The sequence below is a fragment of the Opisthocomus hoazin genome, chromosome 11, assembly GCF_030867145.1.
Source record: "Opisthocomus hoazin isolate bOpiHoa1 chromosome 11, bOpiHoa1.hap1, whole genome shotgun sequence".
NCBI lineage: Eukaryota > Metazoa > Chordata > Aves > Opisthocomiformes > Opisthocomidae > Opisthocomus > Opisthocomus hoazin.
Window position 1 is genome coordinate 22372325 of NC_134424.1, and position 16262 is coordinate 22388586.

Consider the following 16262-nt stretch of genomic DNA (forward strand, 5'->3'; position numbering starts at 1 on the left):
GCCAAGTTATGAAACCTTGTTTACAAATGGTTTAAATGTTTGTAAAAAACATTTTGCATGAGGCTCCGCGGCGGCCGCGGAACTTGGGTAACTGCGGCCAAAACCCTTTTTTAAATGGCTTTTTTTTTGAAAGCCGTTGCCCGGGCTGGCAGCCTGCGGAGGTGGGGAGAGCCGTGGCGGCCGAGCCAGCCACGACGCTCCTGCGCCGGGGGCCGCGGAGCCAGCCCCCGGGGAGCCTGGCATCTCCCCCCCCCCAGACCATGGCTTCCTCCCACGGGATGTGGCAACCAAGCACTGATTTCCAGAGACGGCAACCGAGTCTCTGCTGATGGCTGCTCCGCTTGCTGCGTCCCAGCCCTCGCACCCGGTCGGTGACTCCCGGTCTTATGGTGACCGCGACGAGCGGCCCAGCCGGCCTCGCTCCAGGAACCAGCCGTCAAAGAAAGAATTATTAAAACACATTTTCATAAATAGTAACTTCTTTTTCCCTTCTTTCTGCCTTTCGATTCTTTTTATCTGCAGTGCTGCCTGCGGGCTTTGCTCTGGTTTTAACTTTGCGTTGGCGCTGGGGTGGTCAGGCCGTTGTTCCCGGGGGCTCGGGCATGGTTCGGGGGGCTCAGGCGTGGTTCAGGGGGCTCAGGACTTATTTGGGCAGCTCAGATGTGGTTTGGAGGGCTCAGATGTGGTTTGTGGGGCTCAGGTGTGGTTTGGGGATTCAGATGTGGTTTGGGGGGCTCAGACGTGGATTGGAGGGCTCAGGAATGATTTGGGGGGCTCAGACGTGGTTTGGGGGGCTCAGATATGGATTGGGGGACTTAGACATGGTTGGGGGACACAGACATGGTTAGAGGACTCAAATGTGGTTTGGGGACTCAGGTGTTCTTGGGGGCTCAGGCGTGGTTTGGGCACTCAAGAGTGGTTCAGGGGGCTCAGGCATGGTTTTGGGGGATTCAAGCGTGGTTCTGGGGGACTCAGGCGTGGTTCTGAGGGCTCAGACATTGTTTAGGGGGCTCAGACCTGGTTTTGGGGGCTCAGGCGTGGTTCGGGGGCTCAGCCATACCATGCAGCAGATGAAGCGGGGCCTTGGCAGGGGAGCAGCGGGGCGGATGGCCGCTGCTCCCGCCGTGGACAGGCTTTGCGGGGGGTCTCCTTGCCGGGGCAGTTGCCACCCCTCCACAGGTGGCAGCTCCGCTCCCGCTGCCCGGGGCACGGGCTCGGCCGCGCTGCCGGCAGGGGTTGGCGTGGGTTGCCAGGGGTTGCCGTGTCTGCCAGCCTGGATTTCCAGCCGCTGCCTGCTGCCGAAAGCGGCCGTTGCTGTAGCGAGGAGTTGAGCCAGGGCTTAAGAAAGCGGCGATGACCTGGGGGTGTCGTGAGAGGGACGTGCTGGAATATCACGTCTTGGGGTTTTTATTTTTGTAGTGTGAATGAACGTGAATGGCCGTGCTTCGGCCACGTCCATCGCGCACGGGGCCTGAGGACGGCTTGGCGAGGGGCTGGTGGTGATGGGCAGCTTCCCGGGGACGCGCGCAGGAGAGCCGAACATCAACACTTCTCCATTTTCTTTTCCCTTCTTTTTTTTCCACAACTTCTGTCAAAATGCTTCCTAAGCATCCGGGATCTTCCAGCGTGTGTGAAACTCGGACGCGGAGCCGATGATGAGGACGGTGTGGTATCTGTGCTGGGGAACAGCATTGCTCTTGGAGGGTGGATGCGAGCTCCAGCCCAGGAGCACCTCACACGAACAGTGTGGCCAGCAGGAGCAGGGAGGGGATCGTGCCCCTGTACTGGGCACTGGTGAGGCCACACCTCAAGTACTTTGTGCAGTTTTGGGCCCCTCGCTGCAAGAAGGACATTGAGGGGCTGGAGCCTGTCCGGAGAAGGGCAGCGAGGCTGGTGAGGGGTCTGGAGAACAAGTCTGATGAGGAGCAGCTGAGGGAGCTGGGGCTGTTCAGTCTGGAGGAGAGGAGGCTGAGGGGAGACCTTATCGCTCTCTACAACTCTCTGAAAGGAGGGTGGAGTGAGGCAGGTGTTGGTCTCTTCTCCCAGGTAACTAGCGATAGGACAAGAGGCAACGGCCTCAAGTTGTGTCAGGGGAGGTTTAGATTGGATATTGGGAAAAATTTCTTTCCTGCAAGAGTGGTCAGGCATTGGACCAGGCTGCCCAGGGCAGTGGTGGAGTCCCCATCCCTGGAGGGGTTCAAAAACCGTGTGGATGTGGCACTTCAGGGTATGAGTATTTTTTTTTTTAAATTTTATTTAATTTCTTCTCCTGTAGGTTACATGCCATGAAGAACTGCGCCCATAACATGAACAGTGAGTCAAAAGACGTAGCTGGCGTGACACCTCCTGCGGCGTGGGCTTTGAACTCCAGGACCACATCTTACGGAGACATTTCTGCTGCGGAAATAAGCGTCTGCTGCCGTCGCTGAGCTTGGTACAATGCGACGGGCACTTCGCTGCTTCACACCCTGCGGTAAGATACGGGCAAAAACCACTTCAGAAATATTTCTGTACCCAACGTTCATTAAGCCGTCGGAGGTTCGGCTGCCAGGTTGTGGTGCTGAGCGGCTGTGCGTGGCAGCACTGGGCGGTTGGACGGGCTTTGCCCAGCTGGGGCTTCCCACGGGACAGAATCACACAATGGTCAGGGTTGGCAGGGCCCTCTGTGGGTCACCCAGCCCAACCCCCTGCCCAAGCAGGGTCACCCACAGCAGGCTGCACAGCACCGCGTCCAGGTGGGTCTGGAATATCTCCAGAGAAGGAGACTCCACAGCCTCTCTGGGCAGCCTGGGCCAGGGCTCCGTCACCCTCAGAGGGAAGAAGTTCTTCCTCATGTTCAGACGGAACTTCCTGTGCCTCAGTCTGTGCCCGTTGCCCCTTGTCCTGTCACTGGGCACCACTGGAAAGAGTCTGGCCCCGTCCTCCTGACACCCACCCTGCAGATATTTATCAGCATTTCTAAGGTCCCCTCTCAGCCTTCTCTTCTCCAGGCTGAACAAGCCCAGCTCCCTCAGCCTCTCCTCATAGGAGAGATGCTCCAGTCCCCTCATCATCCTCGTAGCCCTCCGCTGGACTCTCTCCAGTAGCAACTCATCTTTCTTGAACTGGGGAGCCCAGAACTGGACACAGCACTGCAGATGGGACCTCACCAGGGCAGAGTAGAGGGGGAGGAGAACCTCCCGTGACCTGCTGGCCACACTCTTCTTGATGCACCCCAGGATCCCACTGGCCTTCTTGGCAGCCAGGGCACACTGCTGGCTCATGGTTAACCTGTCGCCCACCAGCACACCCAGGTCCCTCTCCACAGAGCTGCTCTCCAGCAGGTCAGCCCCAGCCTGTACTGATGCATGGGGTTGTTCCTCCCCAGGTGCAGGACCCTGCCCTTGCCCAGGTTCCTCTCTGCCCAACTCTCCAGCCTGTCCAGGATGCACCGACCGACACGGCCGCCCCGAGAGGCTGCGAGGCACGGCCCAGGGGATGCTGCGAGGCCACCGAGGGCTTTCGTACAGGGCTGCTCAGTCACCCGCGCAGCCGCGGAGCAAACGCGTTCAATGCTTTCACCGCAAGGAAGTGTTTTTTCCACTGCCGTAACACGAAGGCGCGCAGCCCTGCTGTTCTGGGTCCTCCTTCCCCCCGGGTAAATACAGAAACGTAACAACAAAGAGGTGTCTTGAATAATCCACGAGCCCGCCGGCAGCGAGGAGGTCTCCCGGCCCGCTTGCGTCCCTCTGACGGTTCTCCTGCTCACGCCCACCCAGCAGACTGGTTCCCCGGGGGGAGTTACTGGTGCCGCTTCCCTGCCTCTGCCCGCGCCGCCTCTCCACGCCTGCCCCCGTGGCACGGCAGTACCGGCGGCTGCTGTCAGTTTGCCGAGTCGTTACAGAAAATTTAAAAAATTTAAAAATTAAAAATTTAAATTTAAAATCTGAAAATTTAAAATCTAGTAAGAGAAATGGGTAATTTTTTGCTGACACTTGACAGGACGCTCAAAGTTCAGATTTTCGTCTGCGCACGCTGCACAGATCCTGGTGACCCAACACTAAACACAGAATTTTACTGTCGGCACGAGAGCGGGGCGCAGTGAAGTGACCTCTGCGCGCTGAGACGGCGCCGGGCAGCGGAGGACGCACTGAAATGCACGGCCAGAGGGACGTGTTGAAGTGCGAAGGGACACGTGTGGACTGATAAATGCAAACGACGTAACAGCTACGACCGCGAAATGAACTCTAGTTCTTTAATTTGCTAGATGAAAGGCCCTTTTAAAGCAGTCTGCTGTTATGATTTTAACCGTTCCAAACCAAAAACGCCGTTTACATCCTTGAACCCCTTGCTTCAAACGGCACGTCTCGTTGTTCCTCCTGGTTTGGGTCTGCCTGGGTGTTTTGTTGCAGCGCCTGAACGACCGCTTTCGTGTGTTCGCTGCAGAGTTCCCGCAGGCAGGAGAGCCGCGGGCTGACGGGCGCTGCCCGCCCGTTTGTGCCAGCCGAAACAGGACCGAAGCAGGGCCGTACAGTGCGGGCAGAGATCGAACCAGCTGCGGCCATGGAGAACTGGGCATCGGGGGAAGGCTGGCAGGGCTGCACGCCGGCGTCTGCTGACCCCTCTCCTGCTGCACCGCCACCATCGCTGCTGTTTCAAGGTTGGCTTCACAGAATCACAGAATTGTAGAAATCGGAGAATCACAGAATGGTTTGGGTGGGAAGGGACCATTAAAGGCCATCTAGTCCAACCCCCCCGCCATGGGCAGGGACAGCTTCCACTGGATCAGGGTGCTCAGAGCCCCGTCCAACCTGGCCTGGAATATTTCCAGGGACGGGGCATCGACCACCTCTCTGGGCAACATGGGCCAGGGCCTCACCACCCTCACCGTGAATAATTTCTTCCTTCTGTCTAGTCTAAATCTATCCTCGCATGGTTTAAAGCCATCACCCCTTGTCCTGCCACAACAGGCCTTGTTAAAAAGGTTGTCCCCATCTTTCCTATAGGCCCCATTTAATTACTGGCAGCTGCTCTGAGTTCTCCCTGCAGCCTTCCCTTCCCCAGGCTGACCAGCCCCAGCTCTCCCAGCCTTTCCTCCCAGCAGAGGGGTTCCAGCCCTCGGATCATTGCTGGGGCCTCCTCGGCCCCGCTCCCACAGCTCCAGCTCTGTCCTGTGCTGAGGGCTCCAGAGCTGGACGCAGGACTCCCGGGGGGTCTCAGCAGAGCGGGGCAGAGGGGCAGAATCCCCTCCCTCACCCTGTGCCCACGCTGCTGGGGATGCAGCCCAGGGCACCGCTGGCCTGCTGGGCTGCCAGCACACATTGGTGGGTCATGTCCAGCTTTTCATAGGTAGCTTCTCTGCAAACATTTACTTCAAGACTAGATACGGTCAAGGGGAAAAAAAGACAACAGATAACTTGGTTTACTTCTCCACAGCAGCATGGAAATAACTACGGGGACAACGTGTCTGAAGCCACAGCGCATCATAAAACCAAGGCACCTTGTATATATCGTTGCAGAGGAAATCTGTAGGAAGAACACTACAAAATGGTAAGAAAATCTGGGAAGCTCAAAAAATGATAGAGATTCTTCCCTCTATGACCAAGCCTGAGCACCGTGCCAGACTTGGGACCGGAGGGCTCGGTACCGTGAGCTGCTCCAAGTGAAGGAATGGATGGAGTCTCTTCTGAAGTGTCTGCTCCAGGATGTCACCATCAGTGAGACTTCTGCTCCAGGTCATTTCAACGCTCCCGAGAAGTCTTGTCCTCTCCCTTGTGCTCCACGACAGCAGCAGGTCTCTCCGTGCGATGGTCCCTGGGCTCCTAGCACTGTGCCAGCGATGCAACCGCCCAACGGCCCGCTGCCCGCAGGGTCTGCGACCACCATGCAGGGGTCTTCTGCATATCTGCTTTGGCCTATGCTGCTGACTTTTTTTGCAATTGGCTTAACAAGAGTGCATTAAAAACTCAGTTCAACATTTCAAAAAAGTTAACTCGATGATGTTTTGGTGAGGCATCTTGGCGTAGTTCCGCCACGCACCCCTCCCTGCCCGAGAGCAGCCAAGCACCCTCCTCGCGTGGCTTCTGGACTGAAGTACTCACGGAAGAGTCAGGACGATGAGACAGCCTCACCAACTAGTTTCCTTGCCTGCTAATCCCTGGAAAAACCATTAGTAGGATGTCCGAGTTGCCAGAACAGAGCCACCGAGTCTCCCGTAATTTGCTCCCGCGCAACATCGGCGATGTCGGCTCCAGCAACCTCCAGCGCGACGTAAGGTAACGCAACCGACTCTGCAGAGGAAAGGAGTAAAAATGGAGACAGGGCGAGCGCGGCTCGGCTCTGGGACACAGCCGTCGCCCGAGGAGCAGCGCGGGATGGCGGAGGAGCCGTAAGCTGCTCCGGCCCCGACGCAGAGGAGAGTCTGGCTACGCCCTCGTGCCGCCCAGCTCTCTTTGTTGTGGCCACCAAACCGCCCGCGGTGTTAGGAGGGGTCGGCTCAGCGGCGGCTGCAGCGGAGACGCGCTGACACCGGGATTTCGGGCGGTGCGCGGGAAACGGGGCTGTGCTCACGGAGGTGCTCGTGGAACTCCGGGGAAGGCGACGAGGATGTAATTTTTCGTGGATAGCACAAGCTTGGTGTGAGCAAAGCCCCTGAAACAGTTGGGTGCGGGAGATGAGCGCAGAACGTGGTGTGGATGAGCTGCTCCGCTTGCAAGTGCTTCCACGCTCCTCCAAACGAAAATACCGGTCTCACGAAGGGTCTGCTGGCCCCTCTCCTGCCGCAGCTCCACGATCCCCGCCGTTTCAAGGTTGGTTTCATAGGTGCCTTCTTTGCAAACATTTGCTTCCAGAGTAGATAAGGTCAAGGGGATAAAAGAGAACAGATAACTTGGTTTACTCCTCTACAGTAGCATGGAAATATCTACGGGGACCATGTGTCCCCTGGTGCTCCAGGCTGCAGGTTCGTGCATTTTGGGCACGCAGAGGCACGAAGCCCAGTTCCCCCATGTCCGTCCTGTACCGAAGGGCATCAGAAGCGCTGAAAGCTCTGCTCGAGCCCTGAGCCGAGCGGTGCTGGTAGATGCGCTCGGCATTGGCGAGCAGCGAACGGACGCTGTAGAGGCGCGTGCAACTCTCGCGATGGTTCCCAAGCTGTCGCTCCTCGCCCTGCTTTACCCCCTAGAACTTGCTCCTCTGCTTTCTGGTTGAAGCTCTGAGCCATTGGAATCACGACAGGTCAATTTAAACTTCAAAGAGGTCCGATTTTTAGAGGGCAGATACTGACGCCGCTCAGCGCGACGAAGAAAATAGGCCCCTTTGTGCGTCCTGAGACGTTCAAAACACGTCATTCAAAACAACTGAGTCACGATGTAAAACGCAGGCCTGTCATCTTCCCCCCGCATTACCGCACCTTGAGCTATGTCAGATATTTCAGCCGGCTCTCGTAAACATCCGCGCTGGACCAGAGCGTGCCACCTCCGACACGACTCCGCACGCAGCTCTGCGCGAACCCCGGCCGAGAGCCGCTGCTGCCGCTTCTCAATTCGGCGGGCAAGGCAAGTCGTATCATTTTGACCGTCCCTCTTCAATCGTCCAGCACAGGTTCTGCCTATGCCGACAGCGGCCTTCTCTCCGTAGGCAAACTTCGAACCGAAGTTACTCGGCCCCTTGAATCTCCCCTGTTCTCCACCGGTGATTCCTGAGGATTTTTGCAGACTGACGAAAAAAGGCGGAGAAATGTCCGTTTTCTTTTTTCACTCGGAGACAAACAGAAGCTCCCACCCGCAATGAGACGGACCCAAGATGCCGAATCCATCCCAGCTGGAGTTCAAACCGCCTCTCGGTCGGGACTCCCCTCGCGAGCGCTTCGTAGGAAGCCCTGGCGCTTCTCAAAGGCTCTGGCACACATGTCCCCCCCAGGTACCCCGCAGCACGGCTGGTTTAACCCCCTCCAGAGCCCCGGCGTCCAGGGGGAGCGAGGTTGGGACCCGACGGTTCCTCCTTCGCCCTGGCCACTGGCCCACCTCTGTCCGGGAGGAAGCCAGGGTCCGGTGTGCGTTGTCTTCGCAGGCGTGAGTTACAGAATCCCAGCATGGTGGGGTTGGAAGGGACCTCTGTGGGTCCCCCAGCCCAACCCCCTGCCCAAGCAGGGTCACCCACAGCAGGCTGCACAGCACCGCGTCCAGGCGGGGCTGGAATATCTCCAGAGAAGGAGACTCCACAGCCTCCCTGGGCAGCCTGGGCCAGGGCTCTGTCACCCTCAGAGGGAAGAAGTTCTTCCTCCTGTTCAGCTGGAGCTTCCTCTGCTTCAGTTTGTGCCCGTTGCCCCTTGTCCTGTCGCTGGGCACCACTGGAAAGAGTCTGGCCCCATCCTCCTGACCCCCACCCTGCAGATATTTATAGGCATTTCTAAGGTCCCCAGTGACTCCTCGTCTCTCTGGTGTAGCACCCCTACTCGCAGCAGCTGCCGCCGGCGCCGGTGGGTAACTTTAAAAGCGGTAATGGAATTCTCCCAACTAATAAGACAGTTATTTCCCTTTCTCAACGCCGGTGCGTGTCCCCGGACCCTCACCCGGGCAGCGGCCCATCGGCGGGTGGTCTCTGCGGGTCGGACCCCGCCACGACCCCTCGTTACCCCGAGGGGACCCCCCCCCCGTCTACCCTACCCGGGCCGGACCTCCCCAAACCCCCCTCGGGGAGGGGGCACGGCCGCCCCCCGGGCCGCTTTCCTTAAGAAGGGCTCCCCGAGGGGAGGCAGGAGGGAAACCCCCCCGGCCCCCCCGGGCAGCCCCCGGCCCCGGCAGAGGAAGCGGGCGCTGCTGCCGGCTGACGTAAGGAGACGGGGAGGCCAGGGCCGCGTTTCGGAGCGTTTGCGGAAAGCCTCGGTGCTGTGCTGTCACCAGGGGGCACGCAACAGAATGCGTTTCGCCAAACATTTTGAATAATAATCATTTAACAACAACAACAACCAAAAAAAAAAAAAAAAAAAAAGGCAAAAAAAAAAAAACAGAGCCCCAGTCCGGTCGGCGCTGGCGGAGCCGGAGGAGCCATGCAGCCAAACTTTGCGAAGCCCTTTCTTATTTTCCTGACATTGCTCGCCCGCCCTTGAGGAGCCGTAATTGCATTATCTGGGTGGTTTTTTTTTTCCCCTTTTTTTTTCCCCCCCCTTCCCCCCCTCTTTCTCTTCCCCCCCCCTTTCTCTCCCCCCCCCCCCCTTCCCCTCACCCCCCCCTCCCCTTTCTCCTTTCTCCCCCCTCCCGTCTCCGCGGAGAGCAGCGACCGGAGCCAGCCCCGCGGCAGGAGCCGCCGCCAGCCCCGCTCCCCCGGCCGGCCGTGCCTTGTTCGTGGAGGGAGCTAACATGGCGACGGTGCCCGTCTATTGCATCTGCAGGCTGCCCTACGACGTAACCCGCTTCATGATCGAGTGCGATGCCTGCAAGGACTGGTTTCACGGCAGGTAACACAAAGAGCTCGGGCTCCCCCCCCCCCTCCCGCCGCCCCTCGCCGCCGTTTCCCCGCCGGGCTCCGGAGCTGCCGCCGAGTGCAGTTTTCCACCGGGCCTTTTTGGAGAGGAGGAGGAGGAGGAGCCACTCTGCCCCCGTCTCTCGCTCGCTCGCTCCCCGTTGTATTTTTTTTTTTTTTCTCCTTCTTTCGTGTGTTTTGTTTTGTAAATTTCGCTGGATTCCCCTCGCGACTCCCCCCCCTATCCCCGCGGCTCCGGTGTCACCGGGGTTGGGGGGGGGGGGGGGGCCATTGTGCCTTCCTCGGGGATGGTTCCTGGCGATGGCAGCGCGGCGGCGGGCTCTCCCGGCCGGGGTGCTCCGCGTCCCGCACGGCGGCAGGGCCCCGGGCCGGCGGGGCGGCGGGGGGGGGGGGGGGGGTCCCCGGCCGCGGCACGCCCGGGGGAACCGAGCGGGGCGGCGGGGTTGGGGGGGGGGGCTCGGCGGAAGACGGGGCCGCGCCGCCCTGTCAGCGGGCTCCGGGCGCGGCGGGCCGGCATTCCGGGCACCCCCCCCAATCCCCGGCCCTGCGCGGCTCCCCGGGGCGGCGGGGGGGGGGTGTTTCCCGGCTGACAGGGCTGCCATCGTTCCGCGCCGGCCCTGCGGCTTAACCCTTGGCGGGGCGAGGGGAAGCCCCCTCAGCGCCGGGCGGGAGCCCGCTCGCCCGGAGCCCGCCCCGGCGCCCCGCCGGGCCTTCGCCGCCCCTCACGGGGTGGGGGGGAGCCGGGCGCCGGGCCCCTGCCGCCGACCCCCGCCCCCGGGCCGGGCCCTGGCGTGGCGGCGGGGGAGCCCGGGCAGGGCGGGCCGGGGCGGAGGGCTCCTCTTTTCGGCTCGGTTCTCCCCAAAGCGCCGGGGCGGCGGCGGACAAAGGGCGGGCGGCCGGGCCGGTCGGTGTTTGCGTCCCCTGCGAGGAGAGGGGGGGGGAAGTTGGCGGCTTGGGGAGCCGGGGGCGTAAAAATCCGCGGGATTTCCTGAGAAAGTCGCTTCGGCGGCGGGGCCCGAGCTCGGCGGCAGCTCTCCGCCAGGGCTCCGAGTGCGAAAAGTGAAATGAAACCCCAGCGAATCGCTTTTTGTGACAGGTGTCGGGTGAGGTTGAGCCGCGGCCCTTCTCCGCCTTACGCACCCTCCGACAGCCGCCGGGGAGTAGCTGGCCCTGGGTCAGCTGCCCCTGTTCCCCACAACGCCCCGCGCACGCCGGAACCGGCCCGGGAACGTCGCCGCGGGCTGAGTGACGGTGTTCTGCCGAGGAGGTCAAAAGCGGCGTGGAAGCGCGAAGCGGGACGCCGGAGCCAACGGCTCCAGGGCCGACGTAGGCGGTGGGCGCTCCACGCGCCAGGCCCACGTTCGTTAAGGCCGAGGCATGGGCGGCAAGGGGGGGCTTGGTGATCTTGGAGGTCTTTCAGTCATCTTGGAGGTCTTTTGGTCATCTTGGAGGTCTTTCTTTTGGTGGTCTTGGAGGTGTTTTGGTGGTCTTGGAGGTGTTTTGGTGGTCTTGGAGGTCTTTTGGTGGTCTTGGAGGTCTTTTGGTGATCTTGGAGGTCTTTTGGTCATCTTGGAGGTCTTTTGGTGATCGTCAAGGTCTTTTGGTGATCTTGGAGGTCTTTCGGTCATCTTGGAGGTCTTTCTTTTGGTGGTCTTGGAGGTCTTTTGGTGTTCTTGGAGGTCTTTTGGTGATCTTCAAGGTCTTTTGGTGATCTTGGAGGTCTTTCTTTTGGTCATCTTGGAGGCCTTTTGGCCGTCTTGGAGGCCTTTTGGCCGTCTTGGAGATCTTTCTTTTGGTGGTCTTGGAGGTCTTTTGGTCATCTTTGAGGTCTTTTGGTGATCTTGGAGGTCTTTTCCAACCTGTGGTTCTGTGATTCATGGCGAGGTGGATGTAGAGGCTGGAGGGAAGCCTCGAGTGTCATGCGCTTGAAGCTCGGAGGGCTTGAGAATGTGGAAAAATTAAGGTGTTCACACAAAGTAGAGCGGGTTCGTGACGAGCTGAACAGCAACAGGAGTTCTGCTGCCTGCAACCGGTGGTGGATTTTGATTAAAGCTGGTGAAAAGTGATTAGTTGTCACCGATTGAGAAAATGATCGTGGACAGCTCGGGGGCAACGTCCCACGTGCACAGAGAAAGGTATTGGATTCTGTGGTATTGAGAGACGGAATTGAATTGTAGCTCGGTGGCAGGGGTGTTGGGCCCTTTTTGCTGAGCTCACCGTTGCACCCAGAGATGGATTTTAAAGTAAACTGAGCAGGAGGAGACTTCTCACCACGTCGAAACCTGAGATAATGGCGCTGGAGAAGTGCGTTGAGTGGTTTAGTAGAAAACAGCGTGCATATGTCCCTGTGTGCTTACCTGTGAACAAACAAATAATCAACAAAGAGAAATAAAAATCGGGATTGAGTTGTGTAGAGTTGTCCCGTCTCTCTCCTAGACACTCGGAGCCCTCGTAGTGGTAACTGTGCTGCTCCCAAGAAGAAGCAAGTGTGCAGAGCTGCGTACCGCTAAGGAGGGCTGCTCAGTTTGTTAATTGTTTAATCGTACTTACATCTCATTTTAATATGCCATACAGTGTGTGTTTCGGAAGAAAAAAATGTTAATTTCTATTTTGGTTTTGTAGAAGCAAATCAGGTGTTTTGACGCTGCCTTCTTGAGGGTAGTTCCCAAATACTTAAAGAAATGTTTTTCGTGGTTTTGTTCACGTGGCAGTCATGGTCTCCCTCGCATCTGAGGCTGGGTGACATCTCTGCGGCAATGTGAGCGGTTCCTGTGGTAAATTCACATTGTAAAAGTATCAGTCGCAAGTCAAACTTATTTCTCACTGCCTAGAAGTTGGAAACGGGGAGATGGAGCCATTGCACGCGTCGGCCGAGCGCTCTCCACACCGCCGCCGAGTCCTCGGCAGCTTGCTGACGTGCCGTTGACCACGGTTTGGAAATCACCGCGCCGTGTAGCTTCCTGGCACCAGTGCCAGAGGGATGGATTCGGGGTTCTCCGGGGCTCTTAGGTTTCACCGATCGTTCCTGTTGCCTCTTTCAGGGCGGATTTCTCTTGTGAAGCCGTGTTAGAGCTTTCCGTAGAAACCGTTGCTTGGTGCTGGCAGCCTTGCCCGCGTGGTGTTGCTGATCTGTAGAAGAAAGAGTAAAGAACTTGTCATCGCTAGCTCTGTTCCTTCCTTTCTGAAAGCTTTCTGAGCTCCTCTGTTACGAGTCCGTGTGTCACCCATCGTCAGAGACCCTTGGAGGGTGCTGATGAAGCGTGTTGAGCTGTGGAGCCACCAGTATGTTCACAGAATGCTGCTGGTGGCTTTTCCTTAGGTTGGGTTCCAGTCAGTTCCGTCTGCTCGAGACAAGCAGCTTCGAGCTCTGTCTGGAGAGGATGGAGGTGAGCTTACAGGCAAAAGGAAGATAACGCTGAAGTAGACAGTGGGGTTGTTTCACTCTGTTTGTGAAGACCGTACGCTCTTCGGTGTGGATGTTTGGTCTGATGAAGTCCCACGCACCTCGGTCGCTTCTAGTCCTTTCCTTCCCTGAACAAGGCGGCCGCGGTGCTCCGTGCGTTGCTGGCCCCTCCATTGCTCTGCCGCGGTACGGCTGTGTTATGTCCTCGCCCCTCGGGTCTCCTGCCTGGGCAGCAGCCGATGGCTGGCGGCTCTGAAGCCCCTTGGCCAGGGAGATGGCTCTTTGGACTCGGGGAGGGCCAGGAGAGGAGGAGGAGGAGTTATGTGCTGGTGGATGAAGATGCTGTGAATCAGCAGGCGCCCAGGCAGTCGCTCTGTGGCAGTGGCCAAATGACTTTACGCGGGTGATGTTTCCTGTGCCACGGGCTGGTGTTGGGTGGCGTGGGACAAGATGGGTCATGATGAGCCCTGCCTGCTCCTCGGCCCGTGGGTGGTGGGGCTGGTCGTGGTCCCCGAGGCGGCGAGCGGTTTGGGAGCCGCTGGGCTGGGGCTGCCCGCGGTTGCTGCGCACCTTCGCTGCGGTGGAGGCAGCTCGCGGGGCTTTGCTGGCAGGCTGCGAACGCGAGCCTCCGCGGGCGGGAAGAAGTCGTGGTGAGCAGCAGGTCTCCAAGCATCTCGTCCGTCACGGGAGTGCTACGGAACCGAGTAGTCAAGGCAAGGCGAGTCCTTTTGTCCAACTTTGTTCAACTAGAAGTCTGTCCTGTGTTATTTATTACAGCTGTTGCTGAAGGAAGGTAAATTATTTATTTTCTCTGCAGTGGGTGTTTTGTTAACAGTTCTCATAACCTGCACCTGGTGTTGCAGGATGGCATCATAACAATCACTCGCTAAATAAAACAGCAAGTATTTTTGTGTCTTATTTTTCTGCCCAGTGGATATTTAAACTTTGAAGCTTATTGTCCCGGGCAAAGCTGAAGTACATAACTTAGTCAAATGGCAAAAGGGTTAGTTACCTAAGGGTAGTTCACACGGTTCCCGTGGCAGCGTAAAATCGTGAGGGGTGCTGCTAATCAGGGTGCCCCGATGCGCAGGAGGAGCTGGAGCTGGATGAAGAAACGCGCTTGTCGGTTACACCGCAGAACCCTGCGTATGGGGGGATTTTATTCTCCCACTGGAGCGTTCAGCATCGTCCCTTTTTGAAATAGGTCTAGTTTTGCGTGGCAGCCTCTGGCTCCTCGCTTTTGCATAGGCTTATCACTAGCTGTGGCCACATTTGGAAATTGGGGTAAAATTTGAAGATGAAGATAATCCTAAAAATACAGTGCTGTTTGCCTTAGTATTATCACAGCAGAGGGAATTACCAAGGTTAATTGTGCCGTGCACAGAATGATTTCCTTTCGTGTGCGCAGCTGAGATAGGAGTGAGGTATGTAAGTTTTTCCAGTAACTATGTATTTAAGATTATTTCAAGTTTTCCCGAAGAGTTGCTCAGCGTCACAGCCTCGGCTGTACTGGGAGATTGACCGGCGCAGCTCTTGCGACTAGGCCGTGCCGATACCTGTACCAGGATGCTGTCCCTTAGGCCTGCTCTAGTCCAGCAGAAAAAGAAAACCAGATTATTTAGAAATTATTTCGTAGAGCGCACAGAGCACACTAATTATTCTGGACAAAGTGTCCACATGGCCACTTCAGCGGGTAAAATTTGCCTTAGAAGGAAAACAACCCAGACAAACCAGAACACCGACTATTTTATTTTTTTTTTAAAGATACGGGTTGTCAGTATGGAATGTGAAGAAGATTTGGACTTGAGATAAAACTGTTGAAATCCTACTCGTCTGTAGGTTGAAATCGCTGTCACTTTAACCTTCCTTTCAGTAACATCGCATTATTTATTCTGTAGGTTGAAAGCTGTTTGGAGAACTTAAGAAGCTTTTTTCGTTTCAAATCCATTTTAAATCTGTTTTAAAATTCTTTTTAAATGTCTGGGGCTGCACGAAGGGAGAAGCACGTGGCACACTTGTCCCAGCACCGATGCTGGGTTTGTTGCCGTGTCCTGTTGCGTGGTCCCGCGGTGATGACGAGCACCAGCTTCCGGAGCATCGGGAGTCTGGCCAGACGGTGAAGCGAGTCGCTTCTGCCTGTTGCCGGCCAGTGTCGTGTCCTTGGTCCTTTGGCGTGGCCGGATAAACTTCTCGTCTTACCATTTTGCATCCATTTGTGCTCTGAGAAAGAGCCTGAGATTCAGAATGGAAAAATATGTCAGCGTGTTAGCATGCCGTTAAAACTTTCTGTCGACCTCGGGGAGTCTCTCGGGCCGTTGCAGCTGCAAGAATACTTTGCGACCGGCCGTTAAAAGTATAGTCCCCATTTGTGTAGCAGATTTCCAAATGCAAAGTTTTATCTGCAGTTTTATACTGCAGAGCAGGTATGCTAGAGATTTGGCAGCTTGTATGTGGTGTAAATTGAAAGGGTTGAATTCTTACTCAAAAAAAAAAAAAGAAGTTTGCATGGAAATTGAGGTTCACCCCTGCCTTCTCCACGGTGATATTGTAATGCTGGCATGGCCGGGAAGAGCCCTGGGCACAGCACGCTTGCGAAATGGTAAGACAGACGCTGTGTTTAGGTGTGCGTGCGAAAAGCACGTCAGCTTCCCCGCTTCGGAGGCTGTGGTTCTCTTCTGGGCCGCTGCCTCGGCAGTGGGCAGGTTTTCCGTGGATGTCCGTGCCGCACCTGGGTCTGCGAAGCGGCCTCTGAAGCAGAACGGACGTTTCTCTGCTGATCAGTTCTTTGCTGTAGGTCTGAGCATCTACTGGCGAGACACCTCTAGGCTGACAGCGCCCGGTGTCTTGTATTTAAGCTTGCTTGTCGGGAGACCTGGAGGTTTCAGCCTGAAAAAGTGTTTAACTGAGGCGTCGGGTCTGGCTGGGAAAAGAACCGATGGCTCCAGTTTATGCAGGTGGGAATTTAGGTGTCGTGAGTGCTTGGCAGGCCCAGGCATCGGGGTTTTGATGTGGCGGCTCAGAAATCGAGGAATTATTCTCCAAATTAAAGCATGCGCTAGAAAATCCAAGTCTCGGTAATAAGAAGGGTGGGAAGAGCTGGCCTACGGGTACGTTGCCCGGTACGCTGGTGCCTGGCAGCACGTGCAGGTCACTGGAGGGTGTCACCTGTTAAGGTTCTTCTGATTTCAGAGAGTTTTACTTCTGAAGTTACTCAGATTTTACCTCTGAGAGGATAAAATGTTATGGCTATCGAGCACAATTCGTGTTTAATTAACAAAGAAAAATTTGAAAGAGAGAATTAGGGAGTGCTCCTCAGCAGCCCGAGCCTTCCGCTGCGTTTGGTGAGCAGCCGGAGCGGGTGCTGGCTTTGCAGCAGAGAAGTTACAGCAATGTCATT

The 16262-nt window shown here is 57.0% G+C and overlaps 1 protein-coding gene across 3 annotated transcripts in view; it reads left to right on the forward strand.

The window, feature by feature from the left end:
• The first annotated feature begins 9233 nt into the window (after positions 1 to 9233).
• PHF2 (PHD finger protein 2) overlaps positions 9234 to 16262 on the forward strand; it is an 89504-nt gene continuing 82475 nt past the window's right edge. For all 3 annotated transcript variants that reach the window (XM_075433008.1, XM_075433012.1, XM_075433010.1), the window contains exon 1: positions 9234 to 9436. In XM_075433008.1, the coding sequence (XP_075289123.1) occupies positions 9339 to 9436 (98 nt within the window). In that variant the 5' untranslated portion in view covers positions 9234 to 9338. The remainder of the gene's footprint in view (positions 9437 to 16262) is intronic.